Below are 21543 nucleotides of genomic sequence, written 5' to 3' on the forward strand. Positions count from 1 at the left end.
CTTGGGGGGGGGCAGGAACTGCGGTAAAATTACAGGAAGACGGTACGTGACACCGCTGTCAGGCATGGGTTGGAGCACTGTGCAATCTGTTCACAAAAATGAGCTACACCGTGTTCCTCTGGACTTTGGCACCGGTGCGGGGAAGCTCGCGGATGTGGTAATACTGGTGTTTTACTGCTCTGCCTCACCGGCGTCCTACCAGCCCATCGCGGTGGGGGGCATAAAGCCCCGCCCACTTACTCCCACCCGCTCCAGCCCCGTCCCAGGTTGAGTATGCAGATCGCCGGTGCGGCCCCTCCCCATCCGCCCCCATCCGCCCCCATCCTTGGCCCCTTTTCCAGAAAAGTACATAACAGTGCGGGAAAGGGAGAAAGAGGAGCGCATGGGACGCCGAGGTCCGGGGGGCAAAACAGAACCGCGAAAGAAAGTGTTCGAGAAAACGGGATCGGAAGCAAAGGCAGCCGGAGCGCAAGCATCCATGCTGCAGTAGGGAGCTTATTTGTCCGAGTGCCTGAAGTACAAACTACCTTGACCCAGCCGCTAACGCACTTCAGAGAGTGTGAAGCAGGGAGCCGTCAGGCTGAGACAGAAATATCTGGGATCGGGGCAAAGTAAACATAGTAAGGCAGAAGCGACTTAGCAGCAGCGTAAAGGTATACAAGGCGTCCGGAGACCTTGGCGATTGGGTATGGAGACCGCAGAGAACTACACATCCCTGCAGGAGTTCACCGAGGATATGGCATCCACGGGAAAGCCAACCCTCCTTGGAAAACAGAGAGGATCAGGTAATCAGCACCCATGGTTCATTCAACTACATTTACATTTATTTAGCAGACGCGTTTCTCCAAAGCGACTTCCAGTGAACTCTGTGTAGTGTTATGAGCCCACACACCTTATTCACTGTAGTGACTTACACTGCTAGACACTCTCTCTGTCACTCACACACTATGGGAAACCTGAACAGCATGTCAGGAGTGTGGGAGGAAACCAGAGCACCCAAAGACTTACACTGCTAGATACACTACTTACACTGGGTCATTCATCCATACATCAGTGAAACACACACACTTTCTCTGTCACTCACACACTATGGGGAACCTGAACAGCATGTCAGGAGTGTGGGAGGAAACCAGAGCACCTAGAGGAAACCCACGCAGACACGGGGAGAACACGCAAACTCCACACAGACTGAGCGGGTATCGAACCCACGTCCTCCCGAACCACCCACGCGCTAGCGCTTCAAGCCTCTCTCTGTACGTGTGTGTTTACGCATGTGTGTGTCTCCCTAACCCTGAGATGACAGGTTTGAGGGAGTCTCGTCTTAATTTTCACTGACACGACAGACAGTGTAACGGCTCAGTAGTTTCGCTGCCTGTTACGTTCGCAACACCGCGCAGTGTAACCGTGAACCCCTCTAGTGTCAGTGACCTTCAGATGGTGGGTCGCTCAGCGAACGTAATTTTTCACCTACAGTCGGTTCGTTATCCGAAAAGTCCGTACGTTCGACGTACGCCTGCAGACACTGCGTGGGTGGACGGCTCCTCGCTCTGGCGAGCTGGGACACCTTTAGAAGGCGCCAGCCCACGACGGGGGGCAGTTACCGCACAGTGTCACCGAAAAAACCAGGCGGCGAAACCCTCGTTACTCAAATGTTCATAAACCGGGGACCAACTGCACACATAACTTAACGGAGCAACCCTTGGACCTTAGAGTAACCTTTACGAAGCTCCGGCGCTGAAAACTGCAATCGGCCGCCAGAGAACTAGGCGGGAAGAGTCTTGGTGCGGAAAGATCTCCGTTCAGTCGATGAGCTCATTCGTTCACCGCCCAACCTTCTTGCTCATCTGCTGTTGCATTTGGCACCGTGCCAGCGAGTCAACACAGCGTCACGGTCGGGGTCAACTGGTCGGACCGCGTGTATCGGTCACCCGGCGGCCGCGTTCCGGGGAGAAACTCTATTTTGTTTTGCATGCGTGTGTGTTTGTGTCCTCCCAGGCAAGCAGGGGATGAAGCTGGGGGTGGAGTACGTGAGGAATCAGACGACCACCATCCTCATTACGGTCCTGCTGGCCTCGATCTGCGCCAACATCGCTCTGGGCGTCCTCTGTGAGTAAACATTGTCTGTCTGCTCTTCGCTCGCTCTGCCTGCTGTCCTCTTTGGCAGCGAACGCGGGGTGGAAATAACAGTTGCGCGCCGCCGACCTTGCCTCGGAGGGGCCCGCGATCGCCAGCGTCTACTTAACACTGTTGTCAAGGAACATGCCGCTATGTTTTTTTTTTTTTTTTTTTGCCGGGAAGCCATTATTCACTTGAGCATAACTGAATTTCACCGAGCATAAAATAAAAGGGGTGTGTTCCTAGACAACATTTCGGTACTTCGTATGATTGCATCTGACTATTCGGCACCAGGGGTCTGGGGTTCGAGTCCCGTTGGGGTGCCTTGCGATGGACTGGCGTCCCGCCCTGGGTGTGTCCCCTCCCCCTCCGGCCTTGTGCCCTGTGTTGTTGGGTTAGGCTCCGGTTCGCCGCGACCCCAATCGGGACAAGTGGTTGTGTGTGTGTGTGTGTGTGTGTGTTCAGCATCAGTTAATTGCACTTACAAAAACTCTGGACACTCTTGCTTTGCGTTTACCTTAAAAACCTTGAAGACATTTTTGAGCGACTTCCACCTTTCAGGCAACTTTTTTTCACGAGAAAGCGCAATGAGCTTAGGCGAGGCACAGTCGGAGGGCTATTTTTTTTCACATTGCTGCAAAACTCAATCATTGATTCAATTATTTAACGTTAAATGAATTACTAATTGGGGGTGCGGTGGCGCAGTGGGTTGGACCGCAGTTCTGCTCTCCGGTGGGTCTGGGGTTCAAGTCCCGCTTGGGGTGCCTTGCGGTGGACTGGCGTCCCGTCCTGGGTGTGTCCCCTCCCCTTCTGGCCCTACGCCCTGTGTTACCGGGTAGGCTCCGGTTCCCCGTGACCCCATAAGGGACAAGCGGTTCTGAAAATGTGTGTGTGAATTACTAATTGTTTAATCGCTTTTGGGGGGGGGGCATGGTGGCGCAGCGGGTTTGGCCGGGTCCGGGGTTCGAGCCCCGCTTGGGGTGCCTTGCGACGGACTGGCGTCCCGTCCTGGGTGTGTCCCCTCCCCTTCTGGCCCTACGCCCTGTGTTACCGGGTAGGCTCCGGTTCCCCGTGACCCCGTAAGGGACAAGCGGTTCTGAAAATGTGTGTGTGAATTACTAATTGTTTAATCGCTTTTGGGGGGGGGGCATGGTGGCGCAGCGGGTTTGGCCGGGTCCGGGGTTCGAGCCCCGCTTGGGGTGCCTTGCGACGGACTGGCGTCCCGTCCTGGGTGTGTCCCCTCCCCATCCAGCCTACCGCCCTGTGTTGCCGGGTTAGGCTCCGGTTCACTGCAACCCCGCTTGGGACAAGCGGTTTCAGCCAGTGTGTGTAAATTGCTATTAGTGAAAAGAGTTCCACATGAAAATAAAGTGACCGGAACAGACCTCCACCCGCCCTCCGTCTCAGCGCCCCCGTACGTACCCGCCGAGCGTCCGAGAAGACCGTCCACGGTAACGCGCTCTCCCCGGCGCCCCTCTCTCTCTTCCAGTGTACAACAAGCCCTCCGTCAACCCCTGCCCGCCGGCAGGTAAGCTGAGGAAAGCAGCCGAGACCGGGGACAGCTTCCGCGCCCTGAGCCTGCGCTACGCCTCGCTCTGCAAGGACTACAGGAAACTGGCTGACAACTGCATGGATCCCGGAGTCGAGGGTGAGGGGGCCGTGCTCGGCGCGCCTCCTCCCGCTTCTCTCTTTCGCCGCAGCGAACGGTCTAGTTAAAACCCCAGATCCCCTCCTCACGCGCTTCTCTCCCTGCTCTGTCCGTGCTGTGCATCCGCGCTTAGAGCGGCGGTAAAAACAGGTGATGCCCAGCGATAGACCCCCCTCAATACAAATGACCCCCCCCTTCGCACCGGTCCAATAGACGGTAACTCGGGCTGGGTCACTGCTCCAGGATTTTCCGTAACACAGACTAATCCCTTTCATTATTATTGCATCGGTTCTCACCCGATACGTAACGGTGCCTCCTGCCCTCTCCCTCCTCTCTCCGCTGCCCCCCCACAGTGAGAGAATGCAGCCCGTGCCCCAGCTCCTGGCTCCAGTTTGAGGACACGTGTTATTACTTCAGCAAGGACAAGATGAACTTTGACGACAGCAAAGCCAGCTGCGAGAGCATGGGCAGCCGCCTGGTCATCCTGCACACCCACAAGCAGCATGTGAGCCCCTTTCACGCTGCCCCAGCGCCAGGTTACGGCGGCGTGTGAGCGCCCCCCCCCCCCCGCAGGCCCACGCGGCCGCTCGCGGGCTACGCGAAGCGAGGAGAGCTAGTTCTTTGAGCGCGCCGGTTCCGCGGATCGCGCCCGGCCTGTCGGCGACACCGCGCGTCGCGTGCTTGATCCGTGATCTGCGACAGCTGCAGGCTGACTCCGTGACTCTGTCTCCGAGCAGGATGTCCTGGAGGAGGAAGCTAGGAAGACAGCGGGCCAAGAGTACTTCTTCTGGATCGGCCTGTCCGACAAGGAGGTAGAGGGGGACTGGAGATGGGTGGACAACTCAAAACTCAACACAACGTAAGCACTTCATAGCACTTCCTCTTTATTCCTCCTTAAGCATTCTTAGGGCCTTTGGACCACTCCATGTTCCTGCTGGGGTGGTCAGAGAATGTTCCTCTGTCTGCCAGTTCTGCTCCGGAACGATGGCTTTTGTGCGCAGCTCCGGCTCTGGGCTGGACCCGTTTGACTCCGCCTACCGCAACATTTACATTTATTTATTTATCACATGCTTTTGTCCAAAGCGACTTCCAATGAACTCTATGTAGTGTCATCAGCCCACAAACCTTATTCACCGCGGTGACTTACACTGCTAGATACACTACTTACACTGGGTCACTATCCATACATCAGTGGAACACACACGCACTGGCACTCACACACTATGGGGGAACCTGAACAGCTTGTGTATGGAGTGTGGGAGGAAACCAGAGCACCCGAAGACTTACACTGCTAGATATACTACTTACACTGGGTCACTCATCCATACATCAGTGAAACACACACTCCCTCTGTGTCACTCAGACACTATGGGCGAACCTGAACAGCTTGTCTTTGGAGTGTGGGAGGAAACCAGAGCACCCAAAGACTTACACTGCTAGATACACTACTTACACTGGGTCACTCATCCATACATCAGTGGAACACACTCTCTCTGCGTCACTCATACACTATGGGCGAACCTGAACAGTATGTCTTTGGACTGTGGGAGGAATCCAGAGCCCCCGGAGGAAGCCCACGCAACAGGGGGGAGAATATACACACTCCCCACAGACTGAGCAGGGATCGAACCCCGTTCTCTCGCACCACCCAGGCGCTGTGAGACAGCAGCGCTACTCAAACTATATTCACATTTATTCATTTAGCAGACACAGTTATCCAGATCAACGTACACCTCGGAGGAAACAAAAATGCATTCCACCAACAGATGGAAGGATGTAGATACAGACACACAACTCTCAATCTATAGGCAGGTTATGTGATGTCATCGTCTAAACCAGTATACATTACATGGGTCATCGGGTACAGAACTGACACCATCAACATCATTTATAGAAACAGGTAATGTTGACAGTGGCACTGCATGAATAGTACAGAGCTGATACACACACACACACACACACACACACACACACACACACATTGTCTGAACCGCTTGTCCCATATGGGGTCGTGGGGAGCCGGAGCCAAACCCAGCAACACAGGACAAAAGGCTGGAGGGGGAGGGGACACACCAGGACGGGACGCCAGTCCATCGCAAGGCACCCCAAGCGGGACTCGAACCCAAGACCCACCGAAGAGCAGGACCCGGTCCAACCCACTGCACCGCCGCACCCCCTCAGAGCTGCTGGGAAATACAAAATATTCGTAACACTTGACTTGATGTCACTTTATGAAGGTCGGAGATGTGGGGGGAAGTGAGTCTGACAGAGAGATGTTCTGAACCACATGTTTGACTCCACCTACTGCCCTCTCTGTTTTCAGGTTCTGGGAAATATCAGAGCCGGATAACCACTTGTCAGGTGGTCTTCACGGGGAGGACTGTGCGGTGCTGAATTCGCGTTCGAAGATTTGGTACGACGTTCCGTGTGAATTTGAGTACAAACGCATCTGTGAAATGAACGCCTTGAAGACTGAGTGAGCGACCATCCAAGGGATTTCACCGCAATCAAGCCGCAAATAAAAGTTTTTCTGTTTCATTTGTCACTGCCAATCGCATTTCTTCACAGGTATTACAATTTTTGTGGCTTCCAAATACACACACACATTTTCAGAACCGCTTGTCCCATACGGGGTCGCAAGGAACCGGAGCTTACCCGGTAACACAGGGCATAAGGCCGGAGGGGACACACCCAGGACGGGACGCCAGTCCATTGCAAGGCACCCCCAGCGGGACTCGAACCCCAGACCCACCGAAGAACAGGACTGTGGTCCAACCCACTGCGCTACTGCACCTCCTGGCTTCCAAATAATTTAGAATTAATTTTGGAAAGATTTCCCACAACCCTCCGTGAAATTTCAACACCAAGAATATTGGCTCGGAAGACCCTCTACAAGAGTAAGGGTCAGTCGGTGAAGGTTTCCTGCTGAAATAAATGATCTCAAGAGAAAAGGCCTTGCATAGACTGTCTTTCCATGAGTAATGATATTCAAACAAAGCGCGTGGAGCGAAGGACGCAGAATTGCAACCTGGAGGTCTGAGGGCCTTGGTGGTGAAAAGGTTCATGAAGCAAGCCAAATAAGCTGGGGTACCCTAGTGCAGCATCAGTGAAATAATAATAATCTGGCAAAATAATAAATGTTCATTCACAACAGAATAAAAGCAAACCGTCTGGAAATTAATACAGATGCAATACTTCAGTCTCTTTTCAGTACGGTATAAATCCAGAAGTAGGACTACAACTGTTTTGTTGACTTCATCAGAGGGTGACGTATAGCAGCGAGGGCAAGCTGTCGATTCTAAATTCTCCTGTGGATCATAATAAGCAGGACTCTCGGGTGGAAACTGGGCTGAGGGGTGGGCAACCAACAGAGAACACAACCAGATTTATCCTGACAATAATTTGTGTCGTGAGGATCTGTTGTCTCAGATGATTCATTCATAAACACTATATATATACAGTATATATAATACATATACAGTAATATATATATATATATATATATATATATATATATATATATATATACACAGACACACACATTGCTGGAAACCGCTTGCTCCATGGGGGGTCGCGGGAAGCCAGAGCCTAACCTGGCAACGCAGGGCGCAAGGCTGGAGGAGGAGGGGACACACCCAGGATGGGACGCCAGTCCATCACAAGGCACCTCGAGCGGGACTCGAACCCCAGACCCACCAGAGAGCAGGACCTGGTCAAACTCGCTGCACTACCACACCCCCCCCCCGCCGCAATATATAATCTAAAAATATCAAACCAGCCATCACCGGTGAAAGGAAGGGGTTTCCGTTACTTGACATGGAAGACGTTACTTCCACAAAGTATTCCAATTGCGAATGATGGAAATAGACTATCCCTTCCCTTCATTGTTAGCGTAATCCCTTGTGGAGGATCAACAAGTGACCACGAGCAATCTGTTAAATTTGTGATGGGTGTTGCATGTAAGGATGAATTCTAGGAAAGGTCTCTTGATGAGATCTGCATTAAGTAACGCCTACATAATGTACGAATGTCACTGCACATGTTAATCTCCATGAAAGATTATTATAAATACAAGAGCAGGTCTGAGACTGCATAAAACATAAATCACATGAATAAGAGTATAAGTGAGTTTATCCTTTGGGATTTGCATGCTTGTTCTGTTGATACTAGTCCCAGGGTCACCAAGACATTGTAAGAGATAAGTATGAGGTAAAATATAGCTAGAGGAGAAGAGATTAAACTTTAAAAATCAACCAGCTGGGACTAAAATGCGATCAACATGGAAAATTACGGAAGTTAACAAAATAACATGAAACCATAACATTTACTATATGAATTTTCTTGACACACAAGTGGTGAAGGATTAATTGATGAGTGTTTCGAATGTTTAATGAATGAGTTACAAGTCCCTTTTTGAATATTGCAAGGGATTCAGCAGATCATAGGAATAGAGGCAGGTAATTCCAATACATCAGGTCCAGGATCAGGAACTGACAGGTTTTAGATGTTGAGTGTGCAGGAAGTCGGAGGTGGGGACTGCAGTCCTCTTGTTGGGGTGACAAGGTACCTCAACTTCTGCAGGTATAGGGGTGTAGATCCTTTCACTGCTTTGTTGGGAGTAACCATAGTCTTGAATTTGGTACATGCAACTATAGGAAGCCAGTGGAGAAAGATGAGGAGGGGAGACGCATGGGAGCATTTTGCCAATTCAGACACAACTTGTGCTGCGGCACATTCTGTAGCAGCTAAAGAACCATGATGACTAAGGCTGGAACACCAAACAAGAGGGAATTTCAGTGGCCTAGGCACAAAGTCTGGTTCCCCCCATAATGTGTGAGTGACAGAGAGAGTGTGTTCCACTGGTGTATGGATGAGTGACTCATTGTAAGTGTGTATCTAGCAGTGAATGTCTTTGGGTGCTCTGGTTTCCTCCCACACTCCAAAGACATAGCTGTTCAGGTTCACCCATAGTGTGTGAGTGACAGAGAGAGTGTGTTCCACTGATGTAAGGATGAGTGACCCATTGTAAGTGGTGTATCTAGCAGTGTAAGTCACCGCGGTGAATAAGGCGTGTGGGCTGATAACACTACATAGCGTTCATTGGAAGTCGCTTTGGAGAAAATCATCTGATAAATAAATAAATAAATGTAAATGTAAATGTAAGTCACCATGAACACTACCAGGAGCTGTATGGATTGTGGTGTGAGGTACTGATCCGTTAAATAGATGCTGAAAATGATATGCTGTTGGGTTACAGCTGCAATGTTCTGGAAGAAGCGAAGACTATAATCAGTTGTTTCTTTAAGGCTTCTGACTACTGAACATAACAACAAAATTTCAGTTCTTATAGTGGGCTTGTAACATGATAGTTATGATTACCCGGCTAACACAAAGCAAAACCTTTTTCTTACAGATCGACACAATCATCTCCACCCTGCATATCTATATGTTTTCTTAAAGAATTTTTTTTTTAAATTCCAATGTCTTTTGTATGTGTTGCACATGTCAGCACAAGTGATTCCTATTTCTTACTCTTACAATAGCCGACATGATTCAGTCAAATTAATAATTGCCAAGCCCTCTTGAGCTGGAGTGCTGCGATAATACTGGAACAGTGACACACTAAAAAACACCTCATTTAAACTGTGAAAATAAGAAAAAGGTTAACGTGTAATGCAAGATGTCGGAAAAACATGAGTCACGTTTGTTTACAGTTCCCACTCCTGCAAACCTAGTGCCAAGGATAAGAACACACACATTTTCAGAACCGCTTGTCCCATACAGGGTCACGGGGAACCAGAGCCTACCCGGCAACACAGGGCGGAAGGGGAGGGGACACACCCAGGACGGGACGCCAGTCCATCGCAAGGCACCCCAAGCAGGACTCGAACCCCAGACCCACTGGAGAGCAGGACTGTGGTCCAACCCACTGCACCACTGCACCCCTTCAGGATAAGAACAACTCAGACCAAAAAAAAAAGACCATCTTATTAGTACCGTGGTTTATTTGCAAAATAAAATCATACTGAAAGTAAACCCCATATATATATATGATAACGATGATGATTTAACCGTTCGGTCGAGGCCAACCTTTGGTCACTTTATGGATCATGAAGACGTTTGGTTGTGATCCATAAAGTATTTTGGCAAAGATAGTAGTTTTGCCATTGCTTTCTCCACCCCTCCCCATTTATCTGGGCTTGGGACTGGCGTGTCGCTATTGCCAATGACACGGCTGGGTTATATATGTATACATATATGTATGTATATATTATATATATATATAAAATACACACACTGTCTGAAACCACTTGTCCCAAGCAGGGTCACGGCAAGCCAGAGCCCAACTCGGCAACACAGGGCGTAAGGCTGGAGGGAGAGGGGACACACTCAGGATGGGACGCCATGCCATCACAAGGCACCCGAAGCGGGAATCAAACCCCAGACCCACCGGAGAGCAGGACCCAGTCAAACCCATTGTGCCACCATGCCCACTATATAATATAATACTTGGGGGGTAAATATATATATATATAATAATAATAATAATATATATATATATATAATACTTGAGGGGAAATATATATATAAACTATATATTAATATATTAAACATATTAAACTAAAATATACTAAACTATATTTAATTTATATATAGTTTTTTTTTTCCAGGAGTGCATTGATTTGTCATTGAACCCTCAGTCTTGACACTCTCACTCTCTCCTATCAAAACACACAAAGCACCGGACAATAACTAAAGGCTATATTTCTCAACACATTTCTGTGATGCAGAAGCTGACTTATTGGTTATGAATGTATAACGAAATGAACTTTATATGCACACGTGCGAACCGTCACCTATTGCAAAGAGATCTTAGAACCACACGCGCCGCACATCTCGTCACCTGCGACCAAAGGCTACGCGAGATCAAGTCCTACCCGTGCGCGTTCTCGTTCAACTACACTGTTACCCGTATGTTCGCCAGCAGAGGGCAACGTACGTTCTGCAAGCATCTTTTCACTGTCAGTCTCAGCACAGTTCCCGCCCATTTTCACGCCTCGTCCAATAGGGTCTGCCGTAGATTTGTTATCGAGAGGCGTGCGCGGACTTCCTGGACGCAGCGGGACTGCCTGGAAATATAAATATTATAACATCAAAAGAAGGTAATTAATGCGTGTATGCGAATGTAATGTGAGCAGGTAGCCTAGGGTTAGTTTCCCGCTGTGCGAACTACTTCTTCTTTCTGATGAGTCCGGTTATGTGAGAATGTGGAAACTGTAGTTGAAGGCCGCTGCGCTTCCCCGGTGAAGCCTCGGTCTCGAGTGGCACAGCGGCCCGGAGTGGGTGGGGGCCGTAGCGGGTCACTGCACATGGAGCCCAGGCTCTTTAAACTACTATCGGTACATTACAAGTGAGCTTAATAATGATTCCTTGACACTGAGATTGACTCAAAAGGCGACAAACACATAAAATGGTCAGAGGCAACTTGACTGCAGGTAAACTTAAGTCCACACACATCACACTTATTACCAGAATTATTGTGATTTTGCAGGGACTGGCCTGGGACGGTCGCACTGGTGTCTCAGCTCTCCTGGGCAGTGGGGTTGGACGTGGGTCCGGCTCATTCTGGAATTTTCTCTCTGCTCTGGGTTTTCTGTGTTTCAGGAGAGCTGGTCACTGAAATGCTCTCAGACAGAGAATCAGTGTGTGGCTCAGTCAATATGTGTGATTCATTGAGATGGACTGGTGTCCCATCCGGGCTGGATGCTGTCCTGTGCCTCCAGCATCATGTGCTCCTGCTCTACATGTTTCTCCAAGATGGACCGATGGACTTAGAAGTGATTCTTTGGCAGTTGCACTCAGAAGGCGACAAAGACATCAGCTTTTTCACTCTGTTAAGCACAAATTGCCTCCGATCTTGCTCTTCAGATTTGGTTACTAGCCTGTACTGCTGTACACATTTCTTTAGTTGACACTTTTCTCCAAAGCAACTTCCAATCAACTCTATGTAGTGTTATCAGCCCACACGCCTTATTCACCAAGGTGACTTACACTGCTAGATACACTACTTACACTGGGTCACTCATCCATACATCAGTGGAACACACACATTCTCTCTGTCACTCACACATTGTGGGTGAACCTGAACATGATGTCTTTGGAGGGTGGGAGGAAACCAGAGCACTCAGCAGAAACCCACGCAGACACAGGGAGAACATGCAAACTCCACGCAGACTGAGCGGGGATCAAACCCACGTCCTCTCGCGCCACCCAGGTGCTGTGAGACAGCAGCACTACTCGCTGTGCCACCGTGCCACCCCACTAAGAATAATTATAAAAGTTTTTTTCTGTTGATTTTAATTGATATGAACTAAACGTCATACTGGCCTTTGATTTAAAATAAATGTGTAAATGATAAAAAAAGGTCTCTAAAATGACGCTGAAACAGTGTGCCTCTTGTTGACCCTGTTTCAGTGTAGCGGATACAGGAATCCAGAGCGCTCTGGAGTAAAGTAAAAATCATTATGCAGATTAGAAGTTCTGTCTTCCATAATTTCATCTTTGTAGAAATTAGATCGAGTTGGAAGTTAGGCCTACACTCATAAGCCTCACTTATGAATTCTCGCACCTTAATGCAGTTGATTTAAGAATGACAGGTACTGTAACATATTAGACTAGAATGTTAGTCTAATGATTCTTAATACAACAAAGTAAATCCTCAAATAGTCACTAATGTCAATGACTATTTGAAACTGATAATGTGGTAAAGTGACTAAATGGTTTGCATTTCTGTACTGATCCTTTCATTTGTGTCTTCACTCTCTTGTCAGATGGAGGTAGAGCAGCTTCTCTCTCTCTCGGGCTCAGCTCTGGCTCAGGCCATCAGCGCCCTGCTGGAGACTCCAGGCCTCTATGTGTTCTCGGATATTCTGGAGTTACCCAACGTCAGGGAGGTATGCAAACAGTCGAGCTTCTTCCAATCTTTGTGGCCAAAGTGTGTCAGAACATTTATCGCAGTTCATTCGCTTTGGATCGTTTTAATGTTTTGGTTTCGTTTTGCGTTTACAGTTTTGTGCAGCCTAACGGTGGTCAATCATCCACCAGGTGGTGGTAGAGAAAGCTTGTTTTGTAGTAAGGAAAGGGTACCGTGACCTGGTGTGCATGAACACTTACATATCTCACAAACTGACTGTCACATTTCCGTACCATTCACGAATACTAAGTTCATGCAGGATATTTTAAATCCTCTCTCCTACGCAGACGTAATGTGCTGACCTGTTGCCGTTCTCATACACGCTCACTTAGGATCTACCTTAACATTTCCCAAACTGCTGTAATAAATACAATTAATTGCAATAAATAAAATTATTGCAAGTGCATTTGATTTGCTTTACATTAATATACTGTCTTCCGAACTTACACAATTGAGGCTGAGGCTGTTAGTAACTCTTTATGTTTATAACTCCAAATTCACTTCTACCTCTAAGTCACGATCAATTAGCCATAATAATACCAACAGCTCAGTTTTATTTTTAGGTTAGATTCTGCAGAAATGCTGGGATAACATTATAATAAATGATTACTTTGAAAGACTTTTTATTTTAAAGTTTGGCTACAGTAAGTTTAAAACTAATTTAAAATGATCACCAGTACCCACAAACACTGGTCAAGAGCTGTGGAAACTGTGGAAACCAGTTGAATTAATTTGGTCCCGAGACACCTATTGCGTTTTTGTGCATTCGACAGGCATCTGTTGTCTGGCCACGTAAATACAGGGTTATGATCATTCCGCTCAAGACAGAAATTTTAGAAAATAGAAAAGTGAATAAAATTGTATTAAAAATAAAGTGGGCTGTCTCTCTGAAAATTAACAACTTAATTGTGAGGAATAAAAGCGGAGGAAGATGGATAATTGTGAGGAATTTCTTCCAAGCATGAAAATATTTTGCGTTGTTTTCACAGGCAAATGCATCTGGGACACTTTAAAAATATTACTCCATATTTTTGATTTTCTCCTTGTAAGAGACATCTCCAGTATTGTGCAGCAGAAAATAATTACAGCATTATTATAACAGAAAATGAGGAGAAACATCAAAATGTGCATCATAAGAAAATGTGCATCTATTTATTTAGCTGGCACTTTTCTCAACTTAAAAAGTTAAGCTGCATCCTTTTATACAGCTGAGTAATTTTTACTGTTATCAATTCAGGGTAATCAGCGGAACTGCAGCAGGAGTGGAATTGAAACCTGTGACTTAATGACTCCAAGGCAGCAGCTATAACCGCTGTGTCACCTTCTTGCAAAATCAAAAGAGGACAAAACCAAAAGTGATACTGAAGTAAATGTAGAATTTCAGGGAAGCTAGAATGATGTATTGTTTAATAGCTCATTTATAGTGGCACTTTCCACTTTGGGAATTCATAAAAATAAATGTTTATTAAGACTTTTTTTTTTTTTTTTGTATTAATGTGTAAGGCTCATACTCTTAGAGATTCAAGAAAAAAAAAATCATATAACTATTAAAGATTTCAAGTCTGGGGTCAGTTTTAGTTACTACTGGTACATTGGTACACTGTTCAGTTTCGGTTACTAATCTGCAGTTGTAAGGAGTATTTAAGTTGGCATCTGTTTTTCATGATGTGAGTGATTCCCAGGATATGAATCTGGAGAAATGTTAGTGATTCAGTGACCTGGTTTGAGCTCACCTTTTTTTTTATCCAGGATTTTTTGTAGAAAAGCTACATTTTGCACAGGTGACACATGATACCATAATATTCTTCTGTTTAGTTGTACCAAGAAATGTATAAGTTGATTCGACATCGTGAATCACCGACCCTGTCACTAGTTGCCATAAGTGGTGAATTGGTCAAGAAAGTTGGATAAATTTGTTTTTTTTTTTACTTCTTCATATTTTAGCTCTCAATTTTGAAATCAGGTATTCATGTGGGGGTGTGAATCAATTTTCTCTATGGTGGAATTAAGTCAGAATATACATCTCAAATTTTTGATGTCACTTGAGAGATGGAGCTGAGATGTCCACGGAGTTCAAATATTCAGCCAACATTTCTGCAGTTTGTCAAAAGAATCATCAGTTGGTGAAATTGTCAAATTTCACATTAAATTTTCTTATTTTCTTCTTTTGGACAATTTGCTTCATCTGAGTACAAAGGCAGTTGTAACTGAATAGTCAGAATGTACCTGTTTTTTTTTGCCACAGACAGTTTGCACTGACTGCCGTTTAAGTCAAGGATGTGATTTATATGTAAGGAAAAATCTCTTTGGAACCGTAGGTATAAAATGGACCTCGGAATAATAAACCCTAAGTAAAGCCAACTTATTTTTACCCTAAAATTTAAAAGTCCTGGCCGAAACTAGTGTATCGTATTGTTTTTTTTTTTTTTTTTTAAATAATTTTTACACTTTATCATTACTTTACTGGATGCATTCCTGTTTCCTGCGTACCGCTTATACTTGTTTGATGTATGAGACACTGAGACAGTTGTAAAATGTAAATGTATTTTAATATTAACACGTTTAGTGCTTATTATAGCAACCCTTAGTGTAGTAATGTGTCAGGCATGTTGATGCACATGTTGTGTATACTGACTGCTTCGTAAATCTCTTAGTTGGAGACGGGTCCTCACGCACCAGTGTATCAGCTGCTCAATCTTTTTGCCTATGGAACCTATTGTGACTACAAAGGTAATCAGTGTAAAACTGCATAATTGCTTATTAGTGTCTGCATTGTCCTTTTGCTGTGAATTTAGCGCTTCCTGTTGTAACGCTTTGCTGTCTTTCTTTCAGAGAGAGCAGCCTCTCTGCCAGAGCTAACCCCTGCACAAAAGAACAAGCTCCGCCATCTGTCAATCATCAGCATGGCTTCCAGTCTAAAGGTACAACACCTTGAAATAACTTGTAATAAATTGTGGGGAGACCGTTTTCTGCAGATTGTTCAAAAAGGTGATAGGGGTTTTGTGCTTTTTCCAATTTTTGTTATTCTTCTGAAAGTAATTGTCAGCGGATGGTATTTAAAACCATTTTGCACTTATGGATATGAGTGATATTTAAAAGCTTCTGTAGCAGTTTTGGACAGGTAAAATCGCATTGTGATTGAGACAATAGCGTTTTCTCAGAGAGCTCACAGAAGATATCATTAGATATGCTTTTCAACAGTGCAGCACTAAATTAGTAACATGACCTGTTTTTAAAATCATACCTTATGATAGGTTATCTCAGTTATTTTGAGAATGACTTTGAAGGTTACGCTTTACTCGATTTCAGATGACATTAAATGAAATGCAACAACATATGATTCTTTGGTGTGTTCAACGGGGGTGAGCTGCTGTTAAGTAAAGTGTGCCGCCTTTCCCTCCCAGTGCCTGCCCTACTCCCTACTTCTGCAGCAGCTGGAGCTGAAGAACGTGCGAGAGCTGGAAGACTTGCTCATCGAGGCAGTGTACTGCGATATCATCCAGGGCAAGTTGGACCAGCGCAATCAGCAGGTGGAGGTGGACTGCAGCGTGGGCCGAGACCTGGGACCCAATGAGCTCCCCAACATTGCCAACACGCTGCAGGAGTGGTACACTGCCCTCTTTGCTCGGTTAAATTGGGGTGTACGGTGTGACAGAGCTATTATCAGTCAAAACCAGTGCCCTTGGGGTTTGTCAAAGCCTTCTGTCAAACACCATGAGAATTTCACTCACGTCTCCCTCAACGTCTGTCTCTCTCCCTCTCCCTATCAGGTGTTTGGGTTGCGAAGCCGTGCTGTGTGGGATCGAGGAGCAGGTTTCCAGGGCTAATCAGTACAGAGAGAGTCAGTTGAAGGTCAAGGTGCAGGTGGAGACAGAAGTGAGTCACTTCCCCCATTGCCCCGGTGCCCTGGTGCAGTGATATGCCCAGAATGGATAACCCCTCATGTAGCTGAATGATTGATTGCTCATCTGGTCCTAAATCAGATAAGGCAGCTCTTGTAACCTTACGTATCAGGAATATATTGGTAACACATCTGCTGAAGTACTTGTAACATTTACTTTTGAAAAAGATTTTGGATGTTGGATCAGTATTTTCTAACAGCGCAGACTTTGCCGAATAATTGTTTAGAATAAAATCCAGCCTATATGGGGAGACTGTGCACCACACCTGGGAACTTTGTCTCATTCATGTCACATTGTATGTTGTGATAACAGAACTTTGCATTGCCTTCTGCTGTCTCTCATACAGGTTTCAAATCTGCAGAAAACACTCAAGGCCAGTTCTGCCTCGCCGTCATCAGGTCCAGCCCCTGCTGGTGCAGCATCCAATCAAGATGCTGATCAACCAGCTGAGCCTCGAGATCCTGCTTCCTCACAGGAAGCACGGCAACCGGGCAAGAAGAGTTCCAAAGTTAAAGGGTATGGAGTTAAACTTTGCTTGTAGACTAACTGAACCCATCACCATTTACACCTTGTATTACTCCCCATACATTGCATTGTTAGTTGTTCACCCTTCTAACTTGAAATTATGTGCAAAAAGTTTATAGCGTGCAAATGCTCTGACAAGTCGGTAAGTAAGGGGTCAGAGTTACACTAAATGATTCAGGATTGTTCTTGGCAGCTGCCAGCGTGCTTTTTCTAACTTCAGCTGGTTATTTTAAGTTCTCCAGCGATGAAATTTCCGCTTTTCTTTGCAGACTCCGTGGAAGCGGGAAGATCTGGTCAAAGTCAAACTAAGAGATGCTGAGGAAGGAGGGGCGAGATAGCTTTTAATTAGCCCTCTCACAGATGTACAGGTCGACGGACGGACGGACTGACGGACGGACAGACAGACTGACCGGTGTACATAAAGAATATGATTAACATGTAGTGCAAGCGTTCGCATTCTGTGCGAGCGCTTAAAGAGCAGGGCGGCATGTGTGTGCATGTGCGTGCGTATGTCGGATTACGTAAGGTCAATAGGTAAGCAGTGATCAAAACTAAAGGCATGTATGTGCGCACACTTATTGTTTTAATTTTAATTTCTTTTGAGTGTTAAAGTGTGAGGAAAATAAGAATATATACTATTGACAATAAATACTTCCTTGTACCTCACACTTCTCAGCTGTTTGCGCCTTTTGTTCACACATGTTCATGGAAGCCAGCTTGTTAGCTCCTCAGACACAGGGCAAGGCGTTTGGCACCTGTTTGATTCGAGGCCAGTAATCAGGACGTGCGAGAGCGGAGGAGCACAGCGTCTCTCGCCGGAATTGTACTCGTTCAGCCCGTACAGCGACTCGGTAATCTTTCTTATTCGTGGCATGCTGTTATATTTTTCTGCCTCTCCGCGAAAGCACTTCCACAGCCTTAATTATCTGTTGCCGCTCGCTGTACATCCCTTAATTTTCTTTCTCTGGCTCATCCTGTCCATCTCTGTAAGTGTCTCCACCATGGCGTTAATAGTAGCAATTAAGTCTTCTTGATCCCAGTTAGAGGTGGAGGCAGGAGAAGGAGGCTACAAGGAAGGGAATTGACTTTCCTCTCTTCTCCGTCTTTCTGCATATGTAATGTGCTTTCGCTGTGATTCAGCGTCGGCGTTTTACAGCTTCTCCTCTGAACAGATGGGAGCTGTGAACTCCTGCCTGTTTTCTGTCTTGCCTGCGCAGCCTCACCTCACCACAGTAAACGCCAGACACACACACACACACACACACACACGCGCAGCTTTAAAACACAAGGATCGCCTTTTATTGTCTTTTAGGGAGTCACTGTACCACACAGTTGCTGAATTCACATGACATTTATGAGACAGGTTGAACTCGACACCGAACAGCACTACGTGCACTGAAAGTGGTCTACGGGCGGTTATGCGTAACCGTTTACTTGCGGATTATCTGATTTCTGCGGTTACTTCTGGGTAGATTTCCATTGTGCTACAGTGTCGACCTTATCCCCCTACAGCTTGTGGAAGCTGTGCTGAATAATAGATTATGAGAGGTTAATGGCTTCTCCCTGGTGGAGTCACTGGTTAGCCCTGCGCAGTCTGGAGCTCGAGCTGAATTTGTTGTAGCTGCAACAATCTAAACTGCAGAATAAAACAGCGTATTTCTAACAGTACAAGACACTGCACTACAGAGCCGTAGAAGACAGGTGTGATACACGCACGCCAAGGTCAGCAGCAGGAGGATGACAGCTTGCATCTCTACTCCTACACATCCTTATGATGGGTTATAAATGGCTAAATATCGGAGCTCGGTGTTCGACGGTTAAAAAATAGTTACACCTTCGACATCTCAAATTCATCCCCGGTAGAAATATGATCAACAGTCGCATTAGAGGTTCACCACAGGAATTCTAGGGAAAAAGAGAGAAAAACAAATTGGAGTCGTCTTTCGTCGTCTCATTCGCCACCTGAGTCTAACTTGACCCTAGCGCGTTATTTCGGGCAATATTACACTTTGTTCTTTGCACAACGGAAAATTATTCAGTTCCGATTTCTATAGAAAAGCTTGCATGTATAGCAACGTTCCTGTTTCGTGCGCTGAATTAATTAGGGGGTCGAAAATCCCTTAATACGGCCAGGCTTAAGTGCCTCGTGAAGCCGTCCCTTAAAGCCCCAGAGAGTCCTTTAAATGGAGTGGTGCGCTGCGAGTGCTCTTCAGGCAGCGACCGGCACCGCGCCCCGACACATCTCTCACCTCTCCCTGTCGGTGAAGGAAGGGAGCCCGTGCAGTGTCCGCCTGCCCTCCTCCGGGGTGAGGGACCTGGGGATGGAGAGGGAGAGCGGGGGGGCCGTGCCACGGGAGAGGGGGGGCGGGTGCCGGGAGCAACTGCGGTCATAGCTGAAGGGAGAGGGGATGGGAGAAAAGGTAACTGGGAAGGGCAGGTACCCTGGGAAAACTCCCCCCCAGACTGAGAGAAGCCCTCTGCCTGCATTACGGTCGCGTCCTGAGGGATGGAGAACCGGACGTGCATTTTACATCGCTTCACTTAGCCGACACTTTTCTCCGACACGACTTACAGCGTTAATCCGCTTACAGTCGTTTACCCATTTATACAGCTGGGTGTTTTTTTTTTTTTACTGGAGCGATTTTTATGGTAAAAGTACCTTGCTCAAGGGTATTACAGCTGGAGTTGAGACTCGAACCTGCGACCTTTGGGTTCAAAGACAGCAGCTCCAACCACTACGGTAGCAGCTGCCTTCTTTTACCAGCTCAACACGACGCCCTTTCCATCTACTGACTGGGGAAAGGAATCGGCTCCAGTAAATTTTTCCTGTTCGCTGACAGTGAGGAAAAGTTGCGTTTTGCACCGATCCTCACAAACGCATTTTCTCATCTACGTTGAAAGAGCAGGTGAAGAGAGAGGAAGCTGTTTCCAACACCCCCAATACGCTCAGTGGACAAACGAGACGTTCGAACAGCTCTTACCAGAGTTTGGCGGTTATAATGACAGCTGTCAGAATCAAGAGAGAGGAGATGGTCACAGTAACGTAGAACTGTGGATCAACTGGAGGGAGCGAGAAGGACAACAGAAGATCACCGTCAACGGGGTGTCAACTACAGCGCGGCCCTCTGCCGAAGTTCTCAGGTGCGCCCAGGTGACCACAAGACGTCGCTCGTGGGCCCGCCTACCTTCCTCCACCTCTCTGTCCGTCTCCGTGCCTCCTTCCACCCATCCGTCCTCCTCTCTTTCAGCCTGCAGGAGCTGCTGCGTTTGAGTCGTCGGCGGGCCCTGACGATGCTCCCAACCTTCGGTCAGGGGGTGACGGCTGCTCATCTCATAGGCGGATGGGAAATGGGGCGTCTCGTCTTCGATGGGGTGGGTCGGTCCCCAGACCACCGCCCAGAGCGGCGTAGGCGTGGCCTGGGTGGTGACAGACAGCTGAGGTGGGAACGTGCCTATCTGCATCTCCTCCGTTGGCTCCCTTTCCCCCTCTCGTCTCCCTTCTTTCCTCGCACCCCCGTCACATGATGCGTGGCGAGTTGCCGATGCAACCAGGAGACAACAGAGGGCGGCCAAACGGGTGACAGGAGAGATGGAGCTGAGACAGCCAGAGAGGGGTTAATATAGTACAGCGCATAGACCCGCATACACACAACGAATGACCAGACTGGGTGCCGGAGTGCAGTCGGTTCAGCGGTTCATCTCAAGTCAGTCAGCGTGTCGGTTTGCCTGCTCCGTCCTTCTTGGCGTGTCTTACCATCTCTCCATCGCTTCAGCAGTTCACAGACCCCCCTCTTCTCCAATCATCTCTCTTAAAAGCAGAAAAGGGAGGATGGTGAGGGCTTTACTCTTAGAGAAGGACCACTATCAGAAATGTAAACAGAACCTCTGTCAGCTGGAGTAAAGGAATGTTCAGGCACACACACACACGGAATTGCACAGGGTACACTTACTCGAACCCGACGCCGAAGCGAACGCGCGCGCTCGTACGTGCACGCGTGCGGATGTTAACAGTTTCGGCGGACACGCACGTACGACTTGTTCCACGTCGAGAACCTTACGTTTGCCAAGCTTTTCCCACACTTTCGAGTGTCGCCACACGCCAGCAAGCGCACGAAACGCACACACACACAGATATCGGTTAACATGCCTACCTCTCGCTGCAAAAGGAGGGAGTGAGGGAAAGAGGCAGAGAGAGAAGGGGAGATGTAGAGAGGGAGTGGGAAAAGCATTGGTTGCCTTAGCGACAGAGACATGTAGAGACTGAGGGAGAGAGAGGGAGGGAGACAGTGTGGGTGAGATTTAAATGCTAATTATGCTTTTTAACAGGTTCAATTAGATGGACAGAGGGAAAAAAGGAAAGAAATGGATTTAAGGACCGA

The 21543-nt window shown here is 47.4% G+C and overlaps 3 protein-coding genes across 6 annotated transcripts; 2 read left to right on the forward strand and 1 right to left on the reverse strand.

The window, feature by feature from the left end:
* The first annotated feature begins 356 nt into the window (after positions 1 to 356).
* On the forward strand, positions 357 to 6301 carry cldc1 (C-type lectin domain containing 1). Its single transcript, XM_018732042.1, has 6 exons — positions 357 to 785; positions 1996 to 2106; positions 3605 to 3763; positions 4117 to 4268; positions 4501 to 4622; positions 6087 to 6301. The coding sequence occupies exons 1-6, from the start codon at positions 689 to 691 to the stop codon at positions 6241 to 6243; spliced, it is 798 nt and encodes a 265-aa protein (XP_018587558.1). The 5' UTR covers positions 357 to 688; the 3' UTR covers positions 6244 to 6301.
* Positions 6302 to 10839: 4538 nt separating this feature from the next.
* On the forward strand, positions 10840 to 17825 carry cops7a (COP9 constitutive photomorphogenic homolog subunit 7A). The gene is made up of 8 exons (XM_018732041.2): positions 10840 to 10926; positions 12595 to 12717; positions 15392 to 15467; positions 15570 to 15658; positions 16142 to 16344; positions 16508 to 16613; positions 16986 to 17155; positions 17434 to 17825. Exons 2-8 carry the CDS (start codon positions 12595 to 12597, stop codon positions 17471 to 17473), a joined length of 807 nt encoding a protein of 268 aa, XP_018587557.1. The 5' UTR covers positions 10840 to 10926; the 3' UTR covers positions 17474 to 17825.
* A 636-nt stretch (positions 17826 to 18461) lies between these two features.
* Positions 18462 to 21352, reverse strand: pianp (PILR alpha associated neural protein). Of its 4 annotated transcripts, none has more exons than XM_018732046.1 (6): positions 21316 to 21352; positions 20919 to 20972; positions 20350 to 20581; positions 20146 to 20224; positions 19414 to 19557; positions 18462 to 19069 (listed from the first exon to the last, which is right to left on the reverse strand). In XM_018732046.1, exons 2-6 carry the CDS (start codon positions 20919 to 20921, stop codon positions 19048 to 19050), a joined length of 480 nt encoding a protein of 159 aa, XP_018587562.1. In that variant the 5' UTR covers positions 20922 to 20972; positions 21316 to 21352; the 3' UTR covers positions 18462 to 19047. The 4 variants fall into 4 exon arrangements, with proteins under 4 accessions (XP_018587562.1, XP_018587560.1, XP_018587561.1 ...); XM_018732044.1 differs by having other exon boundaries at positions 20350 to 20759; XM_018732045.1 differs by lacking the exon at positions 21316 to 21352 and adding an exon at positions 21115 to 21185.
* Between the last annotated feature and the right edge of the window lie 191 nt (positions 21353 to 21543).

This window comes from Scleropages formosus, chromosome 18 (assembly GCF_900964775.1).
Source record: "Scleropages formosus chromosome 18, fSclFor1.1, whole genome shotgun sequence".
In the NCBI taxonomy this organism is placed as follows: Eukaryota; Metazoa; Chordata; class Actinopteri; order Osteoglossiformes; family Osteoglossidae; genus Scleropages; species Scleropages formosus.

Excerpts from the sequence above, each read along its gene's own strand:
- pianp (XM_018732044.1), bottom strand. Across the intron at positions 20,225-20,349 it reads GGACAGAGAGGTGGAGGAAG|TTGATCCACAGTTCTACGTT; the intron begins GTAGGCGGGCCC and ends CGCTCCCTCCAG. Across the intron at positions 19,558-20,145 it reads ATTATAACCGCCAAACTCTG|CTATGACCGCAGTTGCTCCC; the intron begins GTAAGAGCTGTT and ends CTCTCCCTTCAG.
- cops7a (XM_018732041.2), top strand. The coding sequence starts at position 12,595 with ATGGAGGTAGAGCAGCTTCTCTCTCTCTCGGGCTCAGCTCTGGCTCAG. Across the intron at positions 12,718-15,391 it reads AGTTACCCAACGTCAGGGAG|TTGGAGACGGGTCCTCACGC; the intron begins GTATGCAAACAG and ends TAAATCTCTTAG. Across the intron at positions 17,156-17,433 it reads AAGAGTTCCAAAGTTAAAGG|ACTCCGTGGAAGCGGGAAGA; the intron begins GTATGGAGTTAA and ends TTTTCTTTGCAG.
- cldc1 (XM_018732042.1), top strand. The coding sequence starts at position 689 with ATGGAGACCGCAGAGAACTACACATCCCTGCAGGAGTTCACCGAGGAT. Across the intron at positions 786-1,995 it reads TGGAAAACAGAGAGGATCAG|GCAAGCAGGGGATGAAGCTG; the intron begins GTAATCAGCACC and ends GTGTCCTCCCAG. Across the intron at positions 4,623-6,086 it reads AACTCAAAACTCAACACAAC|GTTCTGGGAAATATCAGAGC; the intron begins GTAAGCACTTCA and ends CTCTGTTTTCAG.